The 21,104-nt window shown below is 46.2% G+C and overlaps 1 protein-coding gene across 2 annotated transcripts in view; it reads left to right on the top strand.

Annotated features, from left to right (window-relative positions):
- Positions 1–11,247: 11,247 nt before the first annotated feature.
- EXOC4 (exocyst complex component 4) overlaps positions 11,248–21,104 on the top strand; it is a 393,637-nt gene continuing 383,780 nt past the window's right edge. For both annotated transcript variants that reach the window (XM_061346823.1, XM_061346824.1), the window contains exon 1: positions 11,248–11,379. In XM_061346823.1, the coding sequence (XP_061202807.1) occupies positions 11,294–11,379 (86 nt within the window). In that variant the 5' untranslated portion in view covers positions 11,248–11,293. The remainder of the gene's footprint in view (positions 11,380–21,104) is intronic.

Here is a 21,104-nt window from a genome sequence, read left to right on the forward strand (position 1 = left end):
CTGGCTCAGGGCATTCATTATTCTCAGCAGGAAAATACTTTCCTCCTCTACCAGAAGTGAGCAGCGTTGCTGCTGAGCTCTTGTCCTCCTTGAATCACAGAATCAGCTGGGTTGGAAAAGACTTTCAAGATCCAGTCCAATCCTTCCCAGCACTGCCAAGGCCACCACGAACCCATGACACTGAGGCCTTGTCTCCACGCTGTGTGAACACTTGCAGGGACGGTGACTGCAGCCCTGCCCTGGGCAGCCTGTTCCAATGCCTGAGCACCCTCTGGGGCAGGAATTGTTCCTCAGCTCCATCTAAACCTGCCCTGGTGCAGCTTGAGGCCGTTTCCTCTTGTCCCATCCCTTGTTCCTTGGGAGCAGAGCCCAGCCCCTCCTGGCTCCATCCTCCTTTAGGTAGATGTAGAGAGCACCATGGAATGGGGCAGCAGATAGGATTTGCTGCTGGTAGAGTTGTCCATGACCTCAGGATCTGATATCTCATTATAATGTTGAATTCTGTCTTCTGGCCCAAGTCATTCTGGGACCTGAGCACTGCGAACAGCTGGGGAAATGCTCTAAGGAACTATCAGCCTCTCATCTCCTGTTTCAGCATCCACTGGTGATACTGAGGCAAACATAGGAATTTCCTGAACTATCTGGAATTAATGGATAGGGGATAGAAAGAAGGTGGGAGAGGACCGTGGCCACTTGCCTCAACAACACTTGTGTTCATCCAGGTGTGTATTGGGTGGGTAAAGGGCAACTTAGCATCAGATTTTTTCAAGTGAGAGACAGCAATTGGGCTCCTTCTGGGTGAGAACAAGGGCAGTGAGGGGCTCTGCTGGGGTAAAGATGCTTCTGAGCTGCAGCATGGAAACTCAGTGTAGCAAGGGATAGTTACTGGTGAAAATACAGGAACTGACAGAGCCTGCAGGGATTGTGAAGAAGAGAATTTTGCTACATCCTCAAGGTCCATCATCATGCCTGAAGTCACACAGGGAGAGTTGTACCCATATGATGAAAGGTATCAGGTGTGTGCCAACCTCCTGCTCCGTGTGCAGTGCTGTCAGCCTGGTGATCCTCAGTGGCTCCAGGCTGGTTTCTGTATTCACCCCTCGTTCCTAGCTCAGGGAGGGCTGAGCATCTGGGAGCAGTTGGAAATACAGGTAAGGAGGGAAGCCAAACAAAGGAGAAAACCTCTGGATTTTGTTTTCATCCTGCAGCACATTGATTCATCTTTCAAGTTGTGGCGGGTATAAAATGCTCATAGATAATCCAGCCCTTTCTCACCTCCATGGCAGCAGGGAGCTTATCTTTGTACAGACTGAGGGCAGAAACAGACTGAGGAATATATCTACCCCATAGCTCTTCCTGCCATCACATCCTGGTGACTTCTGGAGCCACTGAACTAAAACCACTTCAAATGGTTCCTTGCTGAAAAGGCAGCAGCAGTTTTCCAAAGGTTCCAAAATTTACTGAGCTTGTAATGACTGCAGCCAGTCACTGAGACTGTGATTGAGCGATCAAGATGTTCATTACCTAAGGCCATGCACTTATTGCTTTTTCCCTTGGAAAAATGAAAGGGAGTTTGTGTTATATCTTCTCTGGTTCCTTTTTATGTCAGTGAGAAAAGCACAGAACAAAGGCTTTCTGCTCTGTGCTTTCAACTTCTCTTCTCTTACAGGTGCTCCTGTGCCTTTGCTCTGGTGAGACCCCACTCTCAGCACTGTGTGCAGTTCTGGTGTCCTTAATATCAGAAGGACATGGAGCAAGTCCAGAGGAGGCCACGAGGATGAGCAGGGGCTGGAGCAGCTCCCATATGGAGACAGACTGAGAACATTGGGGCTGTTCAGCCTGGAGAAGAGTACCTGCATGGAGAGGTCAGAGCAGCTTCCAGTGTCTGAAGGGGGCTACAAGGATGCTGGAGAGGGAATCTTCATCAGGGACTGGAGTGATAGGACAAGGGGTGATGGGTTCAAACTGAAACAGGGGAAGTGCAGGTTAGATCTAAAGCAGAAGTTCTTCCCTGTGAGGGTGCTGAGGCGCTGGCATAGGGTGCCCAGAGAAGCTGTGGCTGCCCCATCCCTGGCAGTGTTCAAGGCCAAGTTGGACACAGGGGCTTGGAGCAAGCTGCTCTAGTGGAAGGGGTCCCTGCCCATGGCAGGGGTTGGAACTGGAGGAGCTTTAAGGTCCCTTCCAACACAAAGCAGGCTGGGATTCTATCATTTTGTCATTCAGAGACAGAAGGTTGAGGGGACTGGACATCTGTGAACTTAAGCTGTGTCATTATAACTGCAGAAACACCAATTGTGTTTAGTAGAAGGGATTAGGAAAAGGTAAAGATGAAGGAAGAAAGAACAAGGAAAGGGAGGAGGAGATTCCATGGTGGAGCATGGGGAGTGGAAGGCCGCAGTGAAGGACAGTAGTGAAGATTTTCAGCACCTGAATGGTGTCTTCAGCACTTGTTGTGACAGATATCTATTAGTCTGTGACAGGTACCCATTACTTGTGCTGACCCAGTTTTTCACCAAATCCCTGGAGCTGGGTGCTCCTTGAAATGTTTTTCTTCACCAAACCCACATAGTTTATGGGGAAAAAATGATACTGCACTGTAAGGCTTGGCTTTCCTGAAGGGGAATTGTTCAAAACCAACACCAGTCACACCACTGCCATCTTTAAAGGAGAGATGAGAAGACCTTGTAGCTGATTTTATTGCATTACATTTCATTTTATATATGTACAGTATATTACACCTAATTTTCTTGCTGAGAATTTAATATTACCTCAGCAGGCTTTAAATGGAAATTGTAAAGCCTCTGCTGCATCATGTAGAAGTTATTTAGTTACACCATCATCTCTAGGAACATTTTGGGTGCATTGACAACTGCATTCCTGCAACATCATAGAGGAAATCTCCAACAGACCCATCCTTCCTGTGTTTCAAAGGCCATCTGGACCCACTTTGTAAGGTTATTACAATGAAGTGGCTCTAAGCCACCTTAGACATCTCTTAATCCACTGTCAGGCCTTTTGGGGATGGCAAGATCAGGGATGAAACAGTACAAAATGGAGTGATCTTCATCCTAACGTGTCTGAAATCCTGCCCTAGTGGTGATGGAGCTGTGGGGTTCATCTGCAAGTATGTCTTGCTGATTTGGTGTTTCTCCCTGACAATAACAGGAAAAATTGAAGACATCTATCTTCAGCCTTATTCAGTGCCCACATCACACTGCTGGGCAATAAAGTTGATTCAAGTCTGTTCCTGTAGGTTTGGTGCTTCAGACCACTCTTTATCACAACTGTTTCAGAGCTCCAGTGCCTGTAGCTCACTGAACATCCTCTTCGATTACCCACAAACACATCCTGACACCAAGTATTTGGGAATTACTATCAGTGCCACCTCGCAGATCGGTTAGTACTGCAGAGTTTCCAGTCTGAACTTTGAGTCTGCTTGATCACAGATTTACGGAATCAGATAGTTTGGAAAAGCCCTTTAAGCTCATCCAGCCTAATTCCCAGCACTGCCAAGGCCACCACTAACCCATGGCACTGAGGCCTCGTCTCCACGCTGTGTGAACACTTGCAGGGACGGTGCCTGCAGCCCTGCCCTGGGCAGCCTGTTCCAATGCCTGAGCACCCTCTGGGGCAGGAATTGTTCCTCAGCTCCATCTAAACCTGCCCTGGTGCAGCTTGAGGCCGGTTCCTCTTGTCCCATCCCTTGTTCCTTGGGAGCAGAGCCCAGCCCCTCCTGGCTCCATCCTCCTGTCAGGCAGTTGTAGGGAGCCATCAGGTCCCCTTATTCTTATTCCAAATGGGTGGTAAAGTCTCTGTGATGGGAAAATCAGACCTTCACTATCACATAAGCTGTGTTCCTGAGTCTGGGCACATAGAATCCCAGACTGGTTTGGGCTGGAAGGGACCTTAAAGCTCCTCCAGTTCCAACCCCTGCCACAGGCAGGGACACCTTCCACTAGAGCAGCTTGCTCCAAGCCCTTGTGTCCAACCTGGCCTTGAACACTGCCAGGGATGGGGCAGCCACAGCTTCTCTGGGCACCCTGTGCCAGTGCCTCAGCACCCTAACAGTTCCTTCTCTTTCTTGGCAGCAAAGCTTTGAGACTGTGAGCTAACAGGGTTTGTTGTTCCCTGCTTGCTTTTCGTATCACTGGGTCACAGTTTCTCCTGTAAAATGGGAGTTACGATGTTTGGCAGTGATATATTTGCTTTGTCAAAAGTGCTATGGGAGTACAACAACTGTCATATTATCCTTCTCTTCTATCACTTCATAGTAAATTAAATTCGAGGCCAAAAGGACTGTTCAGCTGCTGAAACTTACACCCCATTTTCTTCAAGGGAAGCCTTGATATTGGATGTGTGATGTCTCATTTCAGAAGGGCTGATACCACCGCTGCTTTTCCTGAAGATACAAGGATGCGCTGCTGGTACTGGGAGTTTTACTTACTTCAGTTCAAGTTTCTGTTGTTTCTTTTGCCCGAAGCTGCTGGTTACACAAAACAGCAAATATCCAAAGCTGCATTCAGGAGGATGAAATACTTCTGTGAGCAGCAGAATTTATGAAGTCTTATCTCCAGCGGATGTTGTGCTTGGTTGCCTACGGTTTAATAAGGTGGAGCTCTGATCCAAGGGATTTGGGCATCCATTACCTCTGCCTCCCGTGTGAATTCACTGGAATAGATGAGCCAAGTGGAGCTCCACCTCCCCCTCGGTGCCAGCAGGAAACATGGGATTTTATCTTCTATTCAGCCACTTCTTTTCCCCCAGACTTGGCTGGGATATCACCTGAGGCAAGTGTTGATACCCAAGAAGTCCAAAGTCATTGTGTAGACCCTGATGGTCATATAGACACAAGGAACTTACTGTAACTTGGTTAAAATGAGAAGCCTGTGGACAGGATCCAAGAATTCCTTCCAGAAGGGCTGGAGGGGCCTGGGAAACATAATGAAACACAAGAGAGTTAGGATGCGAGAGTTGTTTTTAATTGTCTTAAACACTTCGGGTTTTCCATGGTTGCAAATAAAGATAAGGCTTCAAGATTTTCAGTTCAACCAGCCAACATGCAGCCTGCAGCTCTTCACCTGAATCACAGAATCATGCAACCAACCAGGTTGGAAAAGCCCTTTAAGCTCATCCAGCCCAACCATTCCTAGCACTGCCAAGGCCACCACTGACCCATGGCACTGAGGCCTCGTCTCCACGCTGTGTGAACACTTGCAGGGACGGTGACTGCAGCCCTGCCCTGGGCAGCCTGTTCCAATGCCTGAGCACCCTCTGGGGCAGGAATTGTTCCTCAGCTCCATCTAAACCTGCCCTGGTGCAGCTTGAGGCCGGTTCCTCTTGTCCCATCCCTTGTTCCTTGGGAGCAGAGCCCAGCCCCTCCTGGCTCCATCCTCCTGTCAGGCAGTTGTAGGCAGCCATCAGGTCCCCCCTGAGCCTTCTCTTCTCCAGACTGATATGAGCTGAGGAGAGACAGGTTGAGGATTTGTAAGATAAATGAGGACTGTTGAAATGAGGACACCAAATGGGAGCTTTGTCTTAGCCATAAGGTGGAAGACACCATTGTAAGTCACATTTAGGCTTCCTGAGACCAAGGTTTAGTGCATCTACAATACCCAATAATGATGAAAAACCTGATGTTCCTCCTGTACCCATTGTCACTGCCAGTGACTTCTCTGTTTGTCCAAAGCCCTCACACAGAAGTATGGACATGCTTTACTGAGAAAGCTATGGAGTGTCTTCAAGCTCCTGGAGGGTGAATGCAGACCTCAGGGTTCAAGCTGCACATGACTCAGTAGCTGTATTAATCCATTGGAAAGCTGCTCTACCACCTTGCATTTTACTGCTTCCCACGGAATGAGATCAGTTAAGTAAACAAGCCATAAGAAAAGACCATTCCATAGGATCAGTTATGGGCTTTCTGTCCCTTTCTCTGGCCAGGTCTGAATCAGGTCCCCAACTGCACGAACAAACTGTCTGGTTCACTCTCACCCCTCTGTATTGTTATGGGTTGCAGAGCTGTAGAAACAACATTCCCATAGCAAAGAAAAGTAAAATCAAGGGATAAAAATAAAGCAAATAATCTGTTTTTTTTTTGGTGGTTTACAAAAGGAGAACAGCTCATCTCCTTTCACAGTGTTTTACCTGCCTCTGGAGAGACACACCTCACACTTGTGCTCTGGTTTCCTTCAGGGATTGCACTACCACAGCTTCCGTGGCTTTGACATTGGAATAGCAGCAGTACTTTTCCACTTTGCTTAATCGTAGCTACTGTTTCTTCTGCAGCAGCAGCACGCAGCCCAACTTGGAAAATGTCAGGAGGCACGAAAACAATAAGAAGGAATTTGAATCATATTTCTGCTTTGATTCCCAGCATTAAACCAGGCAACTTCCTCTCCTGCCCCATGAGTTGTTTACTTCTTATTCACAGACAGAAAGAACTGATGGCAGCTATGTGCTGGGGAGAGGTACTGAGATACAGATTGTTGTCATGCAGGAAATACAAAAATACAACCTAAACCACTTTTAGCTCTAATTTATTTAATAGGAAATAGGAAGAACAATGTTGTCCAGAGGAGTGACTAACCGTAGAGCCAAGTCCTGATGTTTAAGCACACTTTTATACAGTTCTTATTCCTCATAAAGCTTCATAAACCCCCAGAATTAAGTCTATTGCAAGAAGTGGGGGCCTGAGACCTGATTCTTTGGCCATGGCCCCATTCCAGTGTAAAGCAGCTGGTGTCAGGGTGACAAGCTCCATAAGAGGAGGGAAGACATTAAACTGACTGATATATGCCAGCTGAATTATGCTTGCTTTATACAAGCAGAATTACTCCTCCAGTCTTAGATGGCAACTCTGGCCTTCACTCTGCTCCCATTTCCACTGATGCAAGTCAAAGGTAATTTCATTATAACTAATATAAACGCATTACAGACAAGGCAGTTACACCTGTAAGGTCCTGGTGTGAGCTGAACCATTTTCTCTGACATTTCTACTAATGTTTGAAATGAAATAACGAAGTAAAAAGTGGCATTTTTTTAAATGTTAAGCCTGTGGTTGAGACCCATATGTACAACAGGCCTGGTAAAGCTGTTAGATACAGGAATTCATAAGTTACACTTAGTGGATCAATTGTGGAATAGGGACTGCAGGTAAAACTAGCTCAGGAAAGGGGGAAAGCAATCCCCTAGCATCACACCAGTCCTACGAGGAAAGGAACTCTTTTGATAATGGAGTTTGTAAAGGCTTCCCTAATAAAGTAAGCTGTATTTGCAGAAGAACTGCTCTGCCTATACCTGTTTAGGCTTCTTTTTGGCATCGTTTGATGCTGCTGCAGTGGTCCCTTGTGCAACTGGCCCAATGGATGAGAAACAACAAAGCATGTGTTCGCCTCCACACCGAGCCCTTTTTTTTCCTTATGAAGGGAGGATGGGGAGGAGGAGTGAAACCATCTGTGCTTCTCGATCCCTTCTGCTTGGGGGGGATCCTGTACTGAGCCCCTGAAATATTTGCAGACAAGCCGTGACAGTGATTAATTCATTATCAAGAAATTGTTTTGGTTAGTTTGGAGTTTATTTGGTTTGAGCAGTCAAGAAACTAAATTTCTTATTAAACATATCAGCCTGGAGAAGAGAAGGCTGCGTGGAGACCTCATAGCAGCCTTCCAGTATCTGAAGGGGAGCTATAGGGATGCTGGGGAGGGACTGTTCATTAGGGACTGTAGTGATAGGACAAGGGGTAATGGGTTAAAACTTAAACAGGGTAAGTTTAGATTGGATATAAGGAGGAAGTTCTTTCCTGTTATGGTGGTGAGGCACTGGAATGGGTTGCCCAGGGAGGTTGTGAATGCTCCATCCCTGGCAGTGTTCAAGGCCAGGCTGGGCAAAGCCTTGGGTGACATGGTTTAGTGTGTAGTGTCCCTGCCCGTGGCAGGGGGGTTGGAACTGGATGACCTTAAGGTCCTTTCCAACCCTAACTATTCTATGATTCTATGATACCATAGATATACCTCATAGTACTAAATCACTGTGTGAAAGAAATGTGAAAAGGAAAAGTACACTTCTGTCCCCTGATTTCCAATCATTTTGAAGTTGAGATCCTTTCTTCCAAGCTGTGTAAGGAGAAAATGCTCTTCTCATAACCCTTCACTCTCATTGTATCATATCTTATTAATGAAGAAAGACCTCAGTGTTCATGTGCTGCCGCAGCCACACTACATTGATTTCTTTTGTTTAAAGAAACCTAAGTTCACACCTATAGCTCAGTTTGTGTTGGGAGTGAAGGGAAAAGCTTGTAAATGAAATGAGGCAGAGGTTTAGCAATTAGAGCCCAGGATTGAAAGTCAGCGAGGTTACAGTTCTGGGGGAGATCTGCTGTTGTTTGTCCTGATGAAGTTCCTCCTAAATGAGGTGATTATTGTCAAGAATGAAAAGGTTGGACACATTGATTTCATCCCCACTGCAGTCTCCAGCACAGAGCAGTCAATACGAATTGCCAGTTAACAAAAACCCAATATTGGCAAGTTGGCAGTTGGGGAAAAAAAAACCCTCCTTCCAGTCAGGGCATAAAACATTCAAAACACCATCCTGGAGCACAGGTGTTAGCAAACCTGCTCCGAAAATGAAGGGAGATGAGCTTTTTTGGTGTAGCTGAATAGCAAACTGTAGAGCGGAGAGCAGGTCTGCACAGGGGAAATGTACTTCCACTCACTTCAAGTGCACATCCTATCTGGAGATTAAAATCACTTTACTTTGGAGCAATTATTCTGATCTCAAAACACAGTGGTTATTCAGGAATAAAGTAGCTTTTATTTCAGAATTAAAACCATAGAATCACAGAATGGTTAGGGTTGGAAAGGACCTTAAGATCATCGTGTTCCAACCCCCTGCCACGGGTAGGGACACCTCACGCTAAACCATCTCACCCAAGGCTCTGTCCAACCTGGCGTTGAACATTCCCAGGGATGGAGCATTCACAGCTCCCTTGGGCAACCCATTCCAGTGCCTCACCACCCTAACAGGAAAGAACTTCTTCCTTATATCCAATCTAAACTTCCCCTGTTTAAGTTTGAACCCATCATCCCTTGTCCTATCACTACAGTCCCTAATGAAGAGTCCCTCCCCAGCATCCCTATAGCCCCCCTTCAGATACTGGAAGGCTGTTATGAGGTCTCCACGCAGCTTCTCTTCTCCATGACATGGTTTAGTGGTGGCCTTGGCAGTGCTGGGGTAAAGGCTGGAGTTGATGATCTTAAAGGTCTTTTCCAACCCAGTTGATTCTATGATTCTATGAAAGTGATACAGCTGAAAGAGATACAGCTGTTGATTGTAATAGAGATTCTTCCACAATACCTACTGTGGAAATCTTCCCCTTGTAAATAAGCTCTAGGAATACTATACTTCCAATTACCTTGTATTTAAATACCCTTCATAGATACGGATACTGTTGATTTACCTACAGATTTCAGCAATATTCATGCAATTAAAATCATTAACATGCAGCTCTGGGCTGAAGAAACAGCTCCAGAACAGTGGCCATGGGTAGTGTCTTTGACATGATGGAGTGAAGCTGCATTAGAGAACACCCAGCAGATGTTAGTACCTGACTGTTGCTACACTTGCAAAGGGATTCCTCCCTCTGCATAACCAAGCAGGGGCTTGTGTGGTGCTTTTAACACAAGCTCTCAACATCGCTGACCCAAGAGGCATCATTATCCTTCATCTGCAGATAGGGAAAGCAGCTTTGTAAGATGATTTAGAATCACAGGATAGTTTGGGTTGGAAGAGACATTCAAAGCTCATCTAATCCAACTCCCTGCAATGAGCAGGGACATCTTCTACTTGATCAGGTTGCCCAGAGCCACATCCAGCCTGGCCTTGAAATGTGCTGTTGCCCAGGTGAAAAACCACCTTTTGTTTTCCAACCTTGAACACATGCACCTTTCCTTCTGTAAGGATGCTCCTGTGGCAAGGGAAGGAGTGTATTGATGGTAACTACGGGCATGGTGGGTGGCCTTCAGTGAGATCTGCCCCTTCCCAGACAGTCTGTGAATTGATTCCGGTTTGCCACCTCTATCTGTGCTGATATGTGCATAGACTCTACAACTCACTAAAGTTGCAAAATAGGCATGCTTTATTCAGCGCTGAGGCACACGGGGGATAGCTCCTCCAAAGGCATGTGCACCTCAGTGTCGTTTTCCCCTACATTTATCCTCTAAAGCTATACATATGCATGAGGTTGCACAACACACCTATACATATTCATGTCCTATCCCTGCTTCGTATTATAATGAGCTAAAAGGACCTTTGCACCTGCGCAGTGCCTCCTGGTGGTCGTGGGCGAGGGTCTCAAGATGAAGTAAACGGAGTCTTCCTCAAGGCTGAACTTTTCACCCTTAGTGGTTACTCATGCTCCCCGGAGGCTTGGTTATCGTCCAAAGCACAGAGCCTATTTCAGCCGGCCTGGGTGTCCAAAGGACGGGAACCAAGTTATGGTCCCTACCTGTTAACAACAGCCATGTCCTTACACCTTGTTCTGGCACACACAGCGAGTTCGATAAGCATGAATGAGCAATAACGTTGTTAAGCAAGCAGCTTAACCCTAACCCCCCTGTACACCCTTTGCACCAGTGCAAACCCCCAGTTCAATGTGAACTGTTGTGTTTCGCTTTCAGCGCTGCCTTCAACCATCACCTGGGCTGTTTCAGCCTCAGCCACTTCACCACCTTCTCTCTGTTTATAAAAACATCTTAACTTAAAGATGTGACACTTCAGCAACTCCTCGTAGATATAATTGCAGGCAGAATCAGCTTAGGGCTAATATTTAGCATTAGGTAGTTCATGCTCTAGGTAACCAGAGCGTTCTGTTCCTTTGAAACCCTATAAACATTTAAACCCTTCTCTGTTCTGGCAGCTGTAGTCCCTGGGGCGCCATAAGGTGGCTTGGCCATGCTCTGTATAGGCAGCTTTGGTCCCTCACTCTCCCACCCTTTCCTGCAGCTTCTGGAGCAGATATTGACCTTGGGGAATAGCCTTCTTTGCAGATGTATTGTGCCTAATTGGTAATTTATTAATCAATATTAACCCCTTTGATTATATCGTCTACCGCGCTCTTCTGACCACACCAGGATGCCAGCGCAGGCCGCCGCCATTAAAACTACAACTCCCAGAAGGCTCCGCTGGATGCCACCGCCCCGCCCCTCCTCTCCTCCTATTGGGTCAAAGACCGGCTTTTCTGTTCTGATTGGCTGATCCTGGCCAGCGGGCGTGGCCGCGCTGTGTTTGAGAGGGGTACAAGATGGCGGCGAGCGACGTGGGTGGGCGCTATCGAAGCAGCATAAGCAAGAGCAAGGACCCCTCGGGGCTGCTCATCTCTGTGATCAGGTAGGGTCGGCTCGGCCTCGCTCCGCAGCCTCCCGTTCTGCCCGGGCTCCTGGGGGTGACCCAGGGCTGTGTGCGCGCTCTGCTCTGCTGGGGGGGCCTTCCCCGGCTGGGTCACCCCGGCAGCGGTGGGGAGGCCTCAGTGCTGGAGCAGAGCTTCCCCTGAGGGGGGTCCCGCTCTTCTCCCACCCTGCGTGGGTCATCCCCGTCTGTTCCCCTTACTTTGTTGTATGCTAGGGTCATAAGAGCAATCCTTGCAGTTATTTCTAGCTTAATGGCATACAGGGAGGGTCAAGGTACTGTGTTCTTACTGCTGCTGTGTCTGTAGTTGGTCCCCTTCCGCAAACATACAGTAGCAGTGGGTACAATGTGACCGGTTGGAAAAGCTGTAGGACTAGGAAGTCCGGTGTGCAGACTCCAGCCTGCTTTAGGATGTGGTAGTGGGAGAAGCGCTTTCTGAGGCTGACCATCCTGGGGGGGGGACGAAAGCAAAGCAGTTGTGTCTAGTCATGTTTAGAGTACTGATTTCTCTCTGCTCTTCTTCCTGAATCCTCTTTTCCTCTGCTAGAGGATGGTTCTGTGAGATACATGGAGCAAAGCAAGGGCCTGAATCCACTTCACTGTTGTGCTTTCTTTACCTGCTTGCTCCTTCTTTTCTGTGCTGTTTATAATCAGATGTCACGCACTGGAACTCCTCAGTGTTATTTATGCACACTCTCTAAAGCAGGTCTGAGCAGCGGTCAGTCACACCAGCATCACATTGTGGGTTGTAATGAGCTTTGGGACACTGGCTCCTACTGCAGTGTCTTTGCCAGAAAGTACACTCATTCAGTTACTTTGGAGAAGTTACTGTAGGAAAAGTGTTGTATCAGGGGTGTGTTAATGGTTTTAAAATCTCTGAATGATGTTTAAGATTAAACCTATTCTTTCATTACTTTGGTAGGTGGTCTTTCAGCTCTTGTAAAGCTTCAGGTAGATGATGGCTCTGGAAAAAGGGCTTCAGAGCTGCTTCACTTTTCCAGGGTTGTGACTGTGGTCTGTGAATTGGATGATAACAGGTACCAGAAACACGCTGAGCAATGAGTGAAGGCTGATGCTTAGCACAGACTTTTCCATTCTGAGAATGTATGGTTTGTTAGTATTGTAAGAAAAACTCTTACAAACCCTGACTTACGTAGGTTGGAGTTACACCTCTATGTGTGCAGATGGAGAAGAGTCTACACTGGTATGACCTCATGTAAACATAGAGTATGACTGTGGTAGTAGTACACTTTTGTGTATGACAGTGCTGAAAGGGAAAGGGGTAGGAAGTGAACACCCAAACCCATGACTGTAAAAATGGGTGCTGTTCTTGCAAATGTTATATTCAGACCTACACACACAGTAGTGCAATTGTTTATGAGTTTACAAGGACCATTTGACTAATAAATGCCTAATTGTGAAAAACTGAAAAAGCCTCAGGTTTCTCACCTGGATACTGAGCTTTTGCTGGACACCTACACCTTACAGTTGCAACAAGGAGAAATAATGTGTATTTAAAGTGTGTTGTGCTTACTGTTTCTTCATCAGCCTCAATGTTGAGTAATTTGGAGAGGGAAACATGGTAAGCTGTAGTCAGATAACCTTAATTTAGACAAAATACAGTGATTTGTAGATAGGGGAGGAATGAATAATATATGTACATTGATTGTGACAGCATTTCCTGTAGTACTTGTCTTTCTGTCTTCCCTCCCCGCCCCATTTCATTTCCTATAATTTGCAACAGTATTTGAAGGGCCTTTTATATCTCTTACTTTAATAAATCTGGGCTTAATTTCATTTCTAATATAAATTGAAAGTGAGCTCATGTTACTGTTTTCTCCAAATAAGAAATGGTGTTTGTCCACTAATCTTCAGCTCACAGGCCCCGATACTTTGGCTGCTTTAGGTCCAGTGTTTAGACACAACACTGAGGTTATAAACTCAATGGAATTAAAATTACTCAGCAGAACAGCTGATAACGAAACCTTCAGAATTTAATTAGAGCTTGTGCTTTGGATGTAGAGATTCTGTGCAGAGCTTCAAGTGGCATGTTGAGCCAGACCATGAAAACCTGCAAGTAGAACTGATTGCAAAGGAAGGCAAAAGTGTTGTGTTAATATCCACATTTCTTAAGGTCAGCCAAGTACAAAAAGCAAATGGCATGGAAAGGAATCGAAATTACTTTCTTCTCTATGTTGTTTTGTGTAGTAGCTAAAGTGAGGGTGAACTTAGAATCATAGAATCATAGAATGGTTAGGGTTGGAAAGGACCTTAAGATCATCAAGTTCCAACCCCCCTGCCATGGGCAGGGACACCTCGCTCTAAACCATATCACCCAAGCCCTCATCCAACCTGGACTTGAACACTGCCAGGGATGGAGCATTCACAGCCTCCTTGGGCAACCCATTCCAGTGCCTCACCACCCTAACAGGAAAGAATTTCCTCCTTATATCCAATCTAAACTTCCCCTGTTTAAGTTTTAACCCATTACCCCTTGTCCTATCACTACAGTCCCTAATGAAGAGTCCCTCCCCAGCATCCCTATAGGCCCCCTTCAGATACTGGAAGGCTGCTATGAGGTCTCCATGCAGCCTTCTCTTCTCCAGGCTGAACAGCCCCAACTTTCTCAGCCTATCTTCATATGGGAGGTGCTCCAGTCCCCTGATCATTCTCGTGGCCTCCTCTGGACTTGTTCCAACAGTTCCATGTCCTTTTTATGTTGAGGACACCAGAACTGCACACAATACTCCAGGTGAGGTCTCACAAGAGCAGAATAAAGGGGCAGGATCACCTCCTTCGACCTGCTGGTCACGCTCCTTTTGATGCAGCCCAGGATACGGTTGCTTTCTGGGCTGCAAGCGCACACTGAAGCTGGCTCATGTTCATTTTCTCATCCACCAGCACCCCCAAGTCCTTCTCCTCAGGGCTGCTCTGAATCTCTTCTCTGCCCAGCCTGTAGCTGTGCCTGGGATTGCTCCAACCCAGGTGTAGGACCTTGCACTTGGCATGGTTAAACTTCATGAGGTTGGCATCAGCCCACCTCACAAGCGTGTCAAGGTCCCTCTGGATGGATTCCTTCCCTCCAGTGGATCAACCGAGCCACACAGCTTGGTGTCATCGGCAGACTTGCTGAGGGCGCACTCAATCCCACTGTCCATGTCAGTGACGAAGATGTTAAACAAGACCGGCCCCAACTTGCCAAGCAACAGGTCACTTCTGCTCTTTTCCGTGCCCATAAAACACTGTTACAGACAAATTTGGGTGAGTTGAATGTGTCTTTGTTATAACTTCACTCAGCTTCAGGAAACGTATTACGAGTCTTAACAGCAGGCTGTTGGTTTGAAATGTAGCAAAGCTTTATTTTCTTGTGACCTTTATTTTCAATGCCTTTATGAATTCTTCTGCCAATCCTTGTGGTTTTACACTTGCATTTCCCTCTTTTTTTAGAAGGGTTTTTATTTCTCTCTTGCTCCTGTGTGAAAGGCCCATAAAAGGAAACAGAGTATGAAAAGCAGCAGAACTTTGACTACATTTTTCTGCAGTAAACAAGCAAAACCAGAGGAGCTTCTTCAAGTATTATGGTATTATACTTGGTTAGAGAAAAGAAGGTTATGTCTTTGAAAAAGAAACCTTGTTTAGGTCTGCAGAATCCATGGAGTATTTCTACACTCAGTCTGAATGTCTGTAAGATGCTTTGAAGCGCAAAGCTGAAAGGGCTTTCATAAATATGAATGATTGTATTAATGAAGGGATAATTTGTGATATTTACTCAAGCTCAGTAGCCTTCAGTTGCAAGGGACTAGATAATTTCCTTTCTTCTTATACTAGATTTAGGGATTCTTGTACTTATTTCACTGGACTTCCCAGGAGAAGGTGTCTTTAAGGGAGAGTGGGGGTAGATCCTTGACAAAGCTTAATGTATTCCAGCAGCACTGGAATTGAGTAAGAAATACTGTTTTATGTTAGCTGGGACTCTGGTCTAAAATCAGGGTGTTGCTGCTGCTTCAGGAAAGTGAAGTGCAGAAATGTCAGTGTGGCGTCACTGTTCTTAATCACAGTCTCTGTATAGCCTGAATTTTTGGGTCATCCCTATAGTCTGTGCAGTGTTGCTTTTCAGCAGCTCCGAATGGTGTAAGCTGAGATGAGCTCTGCTCTCGTGAGACCCCACTTGCAGCACTGTGTGGTTCTGGTGTTCCCAACATAAGAAGGACATGGAGCTGTTGGAGCAAGTCCAGAGGAGGCCACAAGGATGCTCAGGGGCTGGAGCAGCTCCCATAAGAAGACAGGTTGCGAAAATAAAATATTTAGGATTGGAAAGGATCATCCAGTTCCAACCCCTGCCATGAGCAGGGACACTACACTCTAAACCACGTCACCCAAGGCTCTGTCCAGCCTAGCCTTGAACACTGCCAGGGATGGAGTATTCACAACTTGCTTGGGCAGCCTGTGCCAGCACCTCACCACATTCATAGTAAGGAACTTCTTCCTTGTATCTAACCTGAACTTCCCCTGTTTCAGTTAGAACCCATCACCCCTTGTCCTATTACTCCAGTCCCTGATGCAGAGCCCCTCTCCAGCGTCCTTGTAGCCCCCTTCGAGTACTGGAAGGCTGCTCTGAGGTCTCCACGCAGCTTCTCTTCTCCAGGCTCAACAGCCCCAGTGTTCTCAGCCTGTCTCCATGTGGGAGGTGCTCCTGGCCCTGATCATCCTTGTGGCCTCCTCTGGACTTGCTCAAACTTGATTCATACCAGGGGAGCTGAGTTTGAGCTGCTGATGGGTTACACTGAGATCTTGGCCACAGTTTCCCTCTTGTTTCTCTTAGAGGAGAAATAGAGGGTTTGTTCATAACAATAAATCTTAGAAGTAAGGAGTGTTTGGGGAGCTCAATGGATATTTGCAGAGTCTGCTATTATAATTCCACCTTTGCTGCTGAAGGGAGCCTTCCTTTCCCCTGTGTCTTTAGAGGGTATGAGAGTATCTTCAATTTGCCTTTGTCCTCATATTGCGGAAAAGAAGGAATGACTGTTGTTTGCTAGAAGAAGGCATAGAATCATAGACTCAGAATGATTTGGGTTGGAAAGGACCTTAAGATCATCCATTTCCAACCCCCTGCCATGGGCAGGGACACCTCACATGAGACCAAGGTGCCCAAGGTTTTGATGAGCCTGGCCTTGATTACTGCCAGGGATGGGGCATTTACCACTTCTTTGGGCAACCTGTGCTGGCGCCCTTCCGACACTGGAAGCTGCTCTGAGGTCTTCATGCAGCTTCCCTTCTCCAGGCTGAACAGCCCAGCTCTCTCAGTCTGTTTTCATATGGGCAGTGCTTCAGCCCCTTATCAACCCATAGGTCCTGGGGTTGTGATTTCTAGAGTAGGATACTGGATATCAGAGCTATATATATATGTATATAAATCAGAGCTTTATAGCTTCCATCCCATGCTTTTTCCGGGGCGTTGAAAGCACAGCACTGGTGCTCATGCCTTAGCCCACCTGTTTTCAAAACATGGGTTAACTCCCTCATGATTGAGAAGCATCCTTCCAGCTCCTTAAATAAGAAGTACTTTGTAAGGTCAAAATACTGTAGAGGTCTGATACTGAGCTCATGGACTTTAGCAGTATCTCTTTTGAAGCTAGTGCAGAGAACAGAAAATCCTACTCAGCTGCTGGAGGACAACTTAGAGAAGAGGATTTTTTCTCTTCCAGAGGACAAACCTGTGTATGCATATTGATTTTTCCATAACCTTTTGTTGCTTGCTGGTTGAAGCAGCTTTTGTGCTCTGCAAGAAGCAACGTGGCATTTAGCAAATGCTGTATTTTTGGAGCGACATCTTGTCACATTTTTAATTGGTGGCTGTTTCTGCCTCTTTTTTTTTTATTGTTGGGCATTTTTCTTTCCAATTAAAGGGTGTTATTTTTTTCAAACTAGCCTTTAATAGCTCCTTTAATTGGGAGAAAACAAACTTTAGCAGTGACTCCATAAGACCTTACTGAAATCTTTGTGCTCAGCTTTCACACAGGCAAACACGCACAACAGACGTCTGCAGGAGCTGAAACTACAGGCAAAACCCCTTGAACATATTTGCTATTTCACAAGTGGAATTCTCTTCTAGTGCTTTTTGGCCATTATTTTTATTAAGTTTACAGTGAACTTTGTTAAATGGATTCTTACTAATGACCTGGCCTGCTTTTTCTGTTTACAGTAATAGAACTGATACCCTGGTTTGATACGAAGTGAGGAAGATGGATGTAGAACTCTTGCCCTCATTGTTACACTGGGGAAATAGCTGCTACAAGAAATATAGCTGCGTTATTCTGATCTGTATATACTGTAATGGTCTCTTAAAACCACTTTTATTGCTAATGGTGTTTTCCAATGTTATCAAGGTAGCAGCTTTGCTACAAGTAGTTCAGAAATTTATTGAGACTAAATTGTATATGGCAGAGAAAGGTTTTAAATGAGAAACTTCCCTGAAATGGTCTTGAGGCATGTAGATAAAATGCTTGGCAAGTGATGGGTTATAGCTTAATACAGATCCTTGGTTACAGCAACAATAGGTAAGGGTGAGTGTCTGACTATACAACAGTGTGTGAGGGGACAGTGTGTGTAAGCATAGGTCACACTGTGCCTTGGGAAAAGCTTGAGGTACTTTATTTTTCAGCTCTCATTTTAGCTTTGGTCAGTACATTCTGAGGAGCCGAAGCTCAGTTACCCTTACAAAACCTTAGGAAGCAGAAGGAGTTGATTTTGTTCACAAGTGATTACTAGTTCTGTGGCTTGAATTCTTTCAAAGACATTGCCTCCATCAGGTTTTTGTTCCAGTGCAACTTTGAAGTCTTGTTCATGATGGAATTGCCCGAAGTCTCTTGCTGATGGATGCAGGGCTGCTGGTATGATGCAGTGTGATACCAGGATGGGGTCATAGCACAGGGTGGCCTATGGATCCTTAAATACAGGTCATCTTTTAATCATCCAGATGGCATGTCTCAGTAGCATTATCCAGTCTCTGCTCTTACAGGTTTGCAAATACTGATCCTTAAGACTTGATTATTCTCCTGGGAATATGGTAGAGTCTTATGTCCAGACCTGGGGCAACAACAGAAGATGGACATGATGTGATTGCAGAGGAGGCCATGCAGATGCTGCGAGGGCTGGAGCAGCTCTGCTCTGGAGCCAGGCTGAGAGAGCTGGGCTGGGGCAGCCTGGAGAAGAGAAGGCTCCTGAAGGGGAGACCTTAGAGCAGCTCCAGTGCCTAAAGGGGCTGCAGGAAAGCTGGAGAGGGGCTTGGGACAAGGGCCTGTAGGGACAGGCCAAGGGGAATGGCTTGAACCTGCCCGAGGGGAGACTGAGCTGAGCTCTTAGGCAGAAGCTCTTCCCTGTGAGGGTGCTGAGGCGCTGGCACAGGGTGCCCAGAGAAGCTGTGGCTGCCCCATCCCTGGCAGTGTTCAAGGCCAGGTTGGACACAGGGGCTTGGAGCAAGCTGCTCTAGTGGAAGGTGTCCCTGTCCATGGCAGGGGTTGGAACTGGATGAGCTTTAACGTCCCTTCCAACCCAAACCAGCCTGGGATTTTATGATAATTCATTTAATGGCTGTGTTGACTTCTTGGATCTAAAGTTACTTACAGAAAAAGGTTGGTTCTTACGGTTTCCTGCACATGGAGGATCAGGTGGTCATGATCTATCCTTGGATTGTTTGATTTGATGTGATGAAATCTGAGCATGGGTTGGTTAATTTAGCAGAGTAAAGAATTCCCTGGTGATACTCACTTAGATGGCTGTGGTCTGCTTGGCCTTTCCACTGCAGCATTTCATGTGCCCATGTAAAAGTCCTCAGTGATGAAAAGATCATCAGCTTCTGTTGAAAATGCTTGAACAAACTGTGTAAGCAGCATAAAAGATTAATGGAATGTAAGTAGAGGAGAAAAAGGTTTATAATGCTCTGTTTACTTTGAATGTTTAACAGCTTTTTGAAGAGACTTGGTTCCTCTACTTCTTGTTGTGAAGGAGTGACTTCTTTCTTTCTTTGCATGAAGGGAGTGGTTTCTCCTGAATGTTTTGATTGATTTCTTCAAATCCAGTGTTTTGTGGGAATCGTAGTATCACAAACCAGTTTGTGTTGGAAGGGACTTAAAGCTCCTCCAGTTCCAACCACACCTTCCACTAGAGCAGCTTGCTCCAAGGCCCTGTGTCCAACCTGGCCTTGAACACTGCCAGGGACGGGGCAGCCACAGCTTCTCTGGGCACCCTGTGCCAGCGCCTCAGCACCCTCAAAAGTGAGTTTTTCTTCCTAATATCTAATCTAAATCTAGTAGCAATCAACCTGTGAAATGAATGAGGAAACATTCACTGTGTTGCTGATGAGTTGAATTGTTAAATACCTTTTAGATTATTATGTTCTTCTTCGGCCTGGTTTTTGTTTCATAAGAAGCCAACTTTTACAGTGATTTCAGTGAGACTTTGCAGAGGTTTCCAGTCATGTATTATCAGATGATAAGCTTTGAGGTTAAATAGTGCTGGAAGCTGTAGATCACCCCATTTGGGACTTGTCTTTAAGACAACAGCTTTCAATTATAAAATTCAAATAAGTCCATTTAGTTTAATGAACCTCTGGAAATCTGTAGAGCTTGCAGACACTGTCTGAAGTACAGTTGCTCTTGTCCCAGGGTGCTTTGTATAACTTTTTCATCCCGCTCTGATAAATATAGCTCCTGTAAGGTCTCAAAGGTCTGCACTTGTGAGGAAGAGCACATGCTCTAGACAGGCTCTTTTTCAGACGGTGGTTTTTTTTTTTCACCCCTAAATAGAAAGATTAGGAAAAAAAACCCAACTAAACCAATCCTGATTTTCAGAAAAAATGGAATTTTATTGTTTCCTCGCTTTTGTATTTTATTAACTTAGACTTAAATACCACTATGTAGTAGTAAGGAGTGGGTCCAGAGAAGCGCAGCGGAGCTGGTGCAGGGCCTGGAGCACAAGTGTGATGGGGAAGGGCTGAGGGACCTGGGGGGTCAGTGTGGAGAAGAGAAGGCTCAGGGGGGACCTGATGGCTGCCTCCAACTGCCTGAGAGGAGGATGGAGCCAGGAGGGGCTGGGCTCTGCTCCCAAGGAACAAGGGATGGGACAAGAGGAACCGGCCTCAAGCTGCACCAGGGCAGGTTTAGATGGAGCTGAGGAACAATTCCTGCCCCAGAGGGTGCTCAGGCATTGGAACAGGCTGCCCAGGGCAGGGCTGCAGTCACCGTCCCTGCAAGTGTTCACACAGCGTGGAGACGAGACCTCAGTGCCATGGGTCAGTGGTGGCCTTGCAGTGCTGGGGAATGGTTGGACTTGAAGAGATTATCGATTCTTTGATTCTAAAGTGCCTCTGGTAAAGATTTCCAGAGTGCCTGTTTGATCTTAAGTGTTGCTTCATGTGTCACTGTTACAGGAGAAGCTGCTGCCTGAGCATTCACACACCGCCCAAGTGTTTAAGTACTGGGACCTAAGTCCTTTCACAGCTCCACTGAGTGCATAGGTGCTTCTGAGTCCTCACTCACAGGTACACTTACTCTGGGATGTGCTTCTTCCTCCTCCTCCTTTGGGCTCAATCCTGTTTCCTGCAGCAGAATCTCAGGTGTTCAATTCCAGGAAAAAAAAATCCTGTTAACTGAGCAGTACAGCAGAAGGGACATCTCTAGCTGGTACCTCTAGCAGGGAGCTTGAACAAA

Source organism: Neopsephotus bourkii, unplaced genomic scaffold (assembly GCF_033783945.1).
Source record: "Neopsephotus bourkii isolate Nb327-2 ecotype Australia unplaced genomic scaffold, CSIRO-AGI_Nbou_v1 NB_281, whole genome shotgun sequence".
NCBI classification, from domain to species: Eukaryota; Metazoa; Chordata; class Aves; order Psittaciformes; family Psittacidae; genus Neopsephotus; species Neopsephotus bourkii.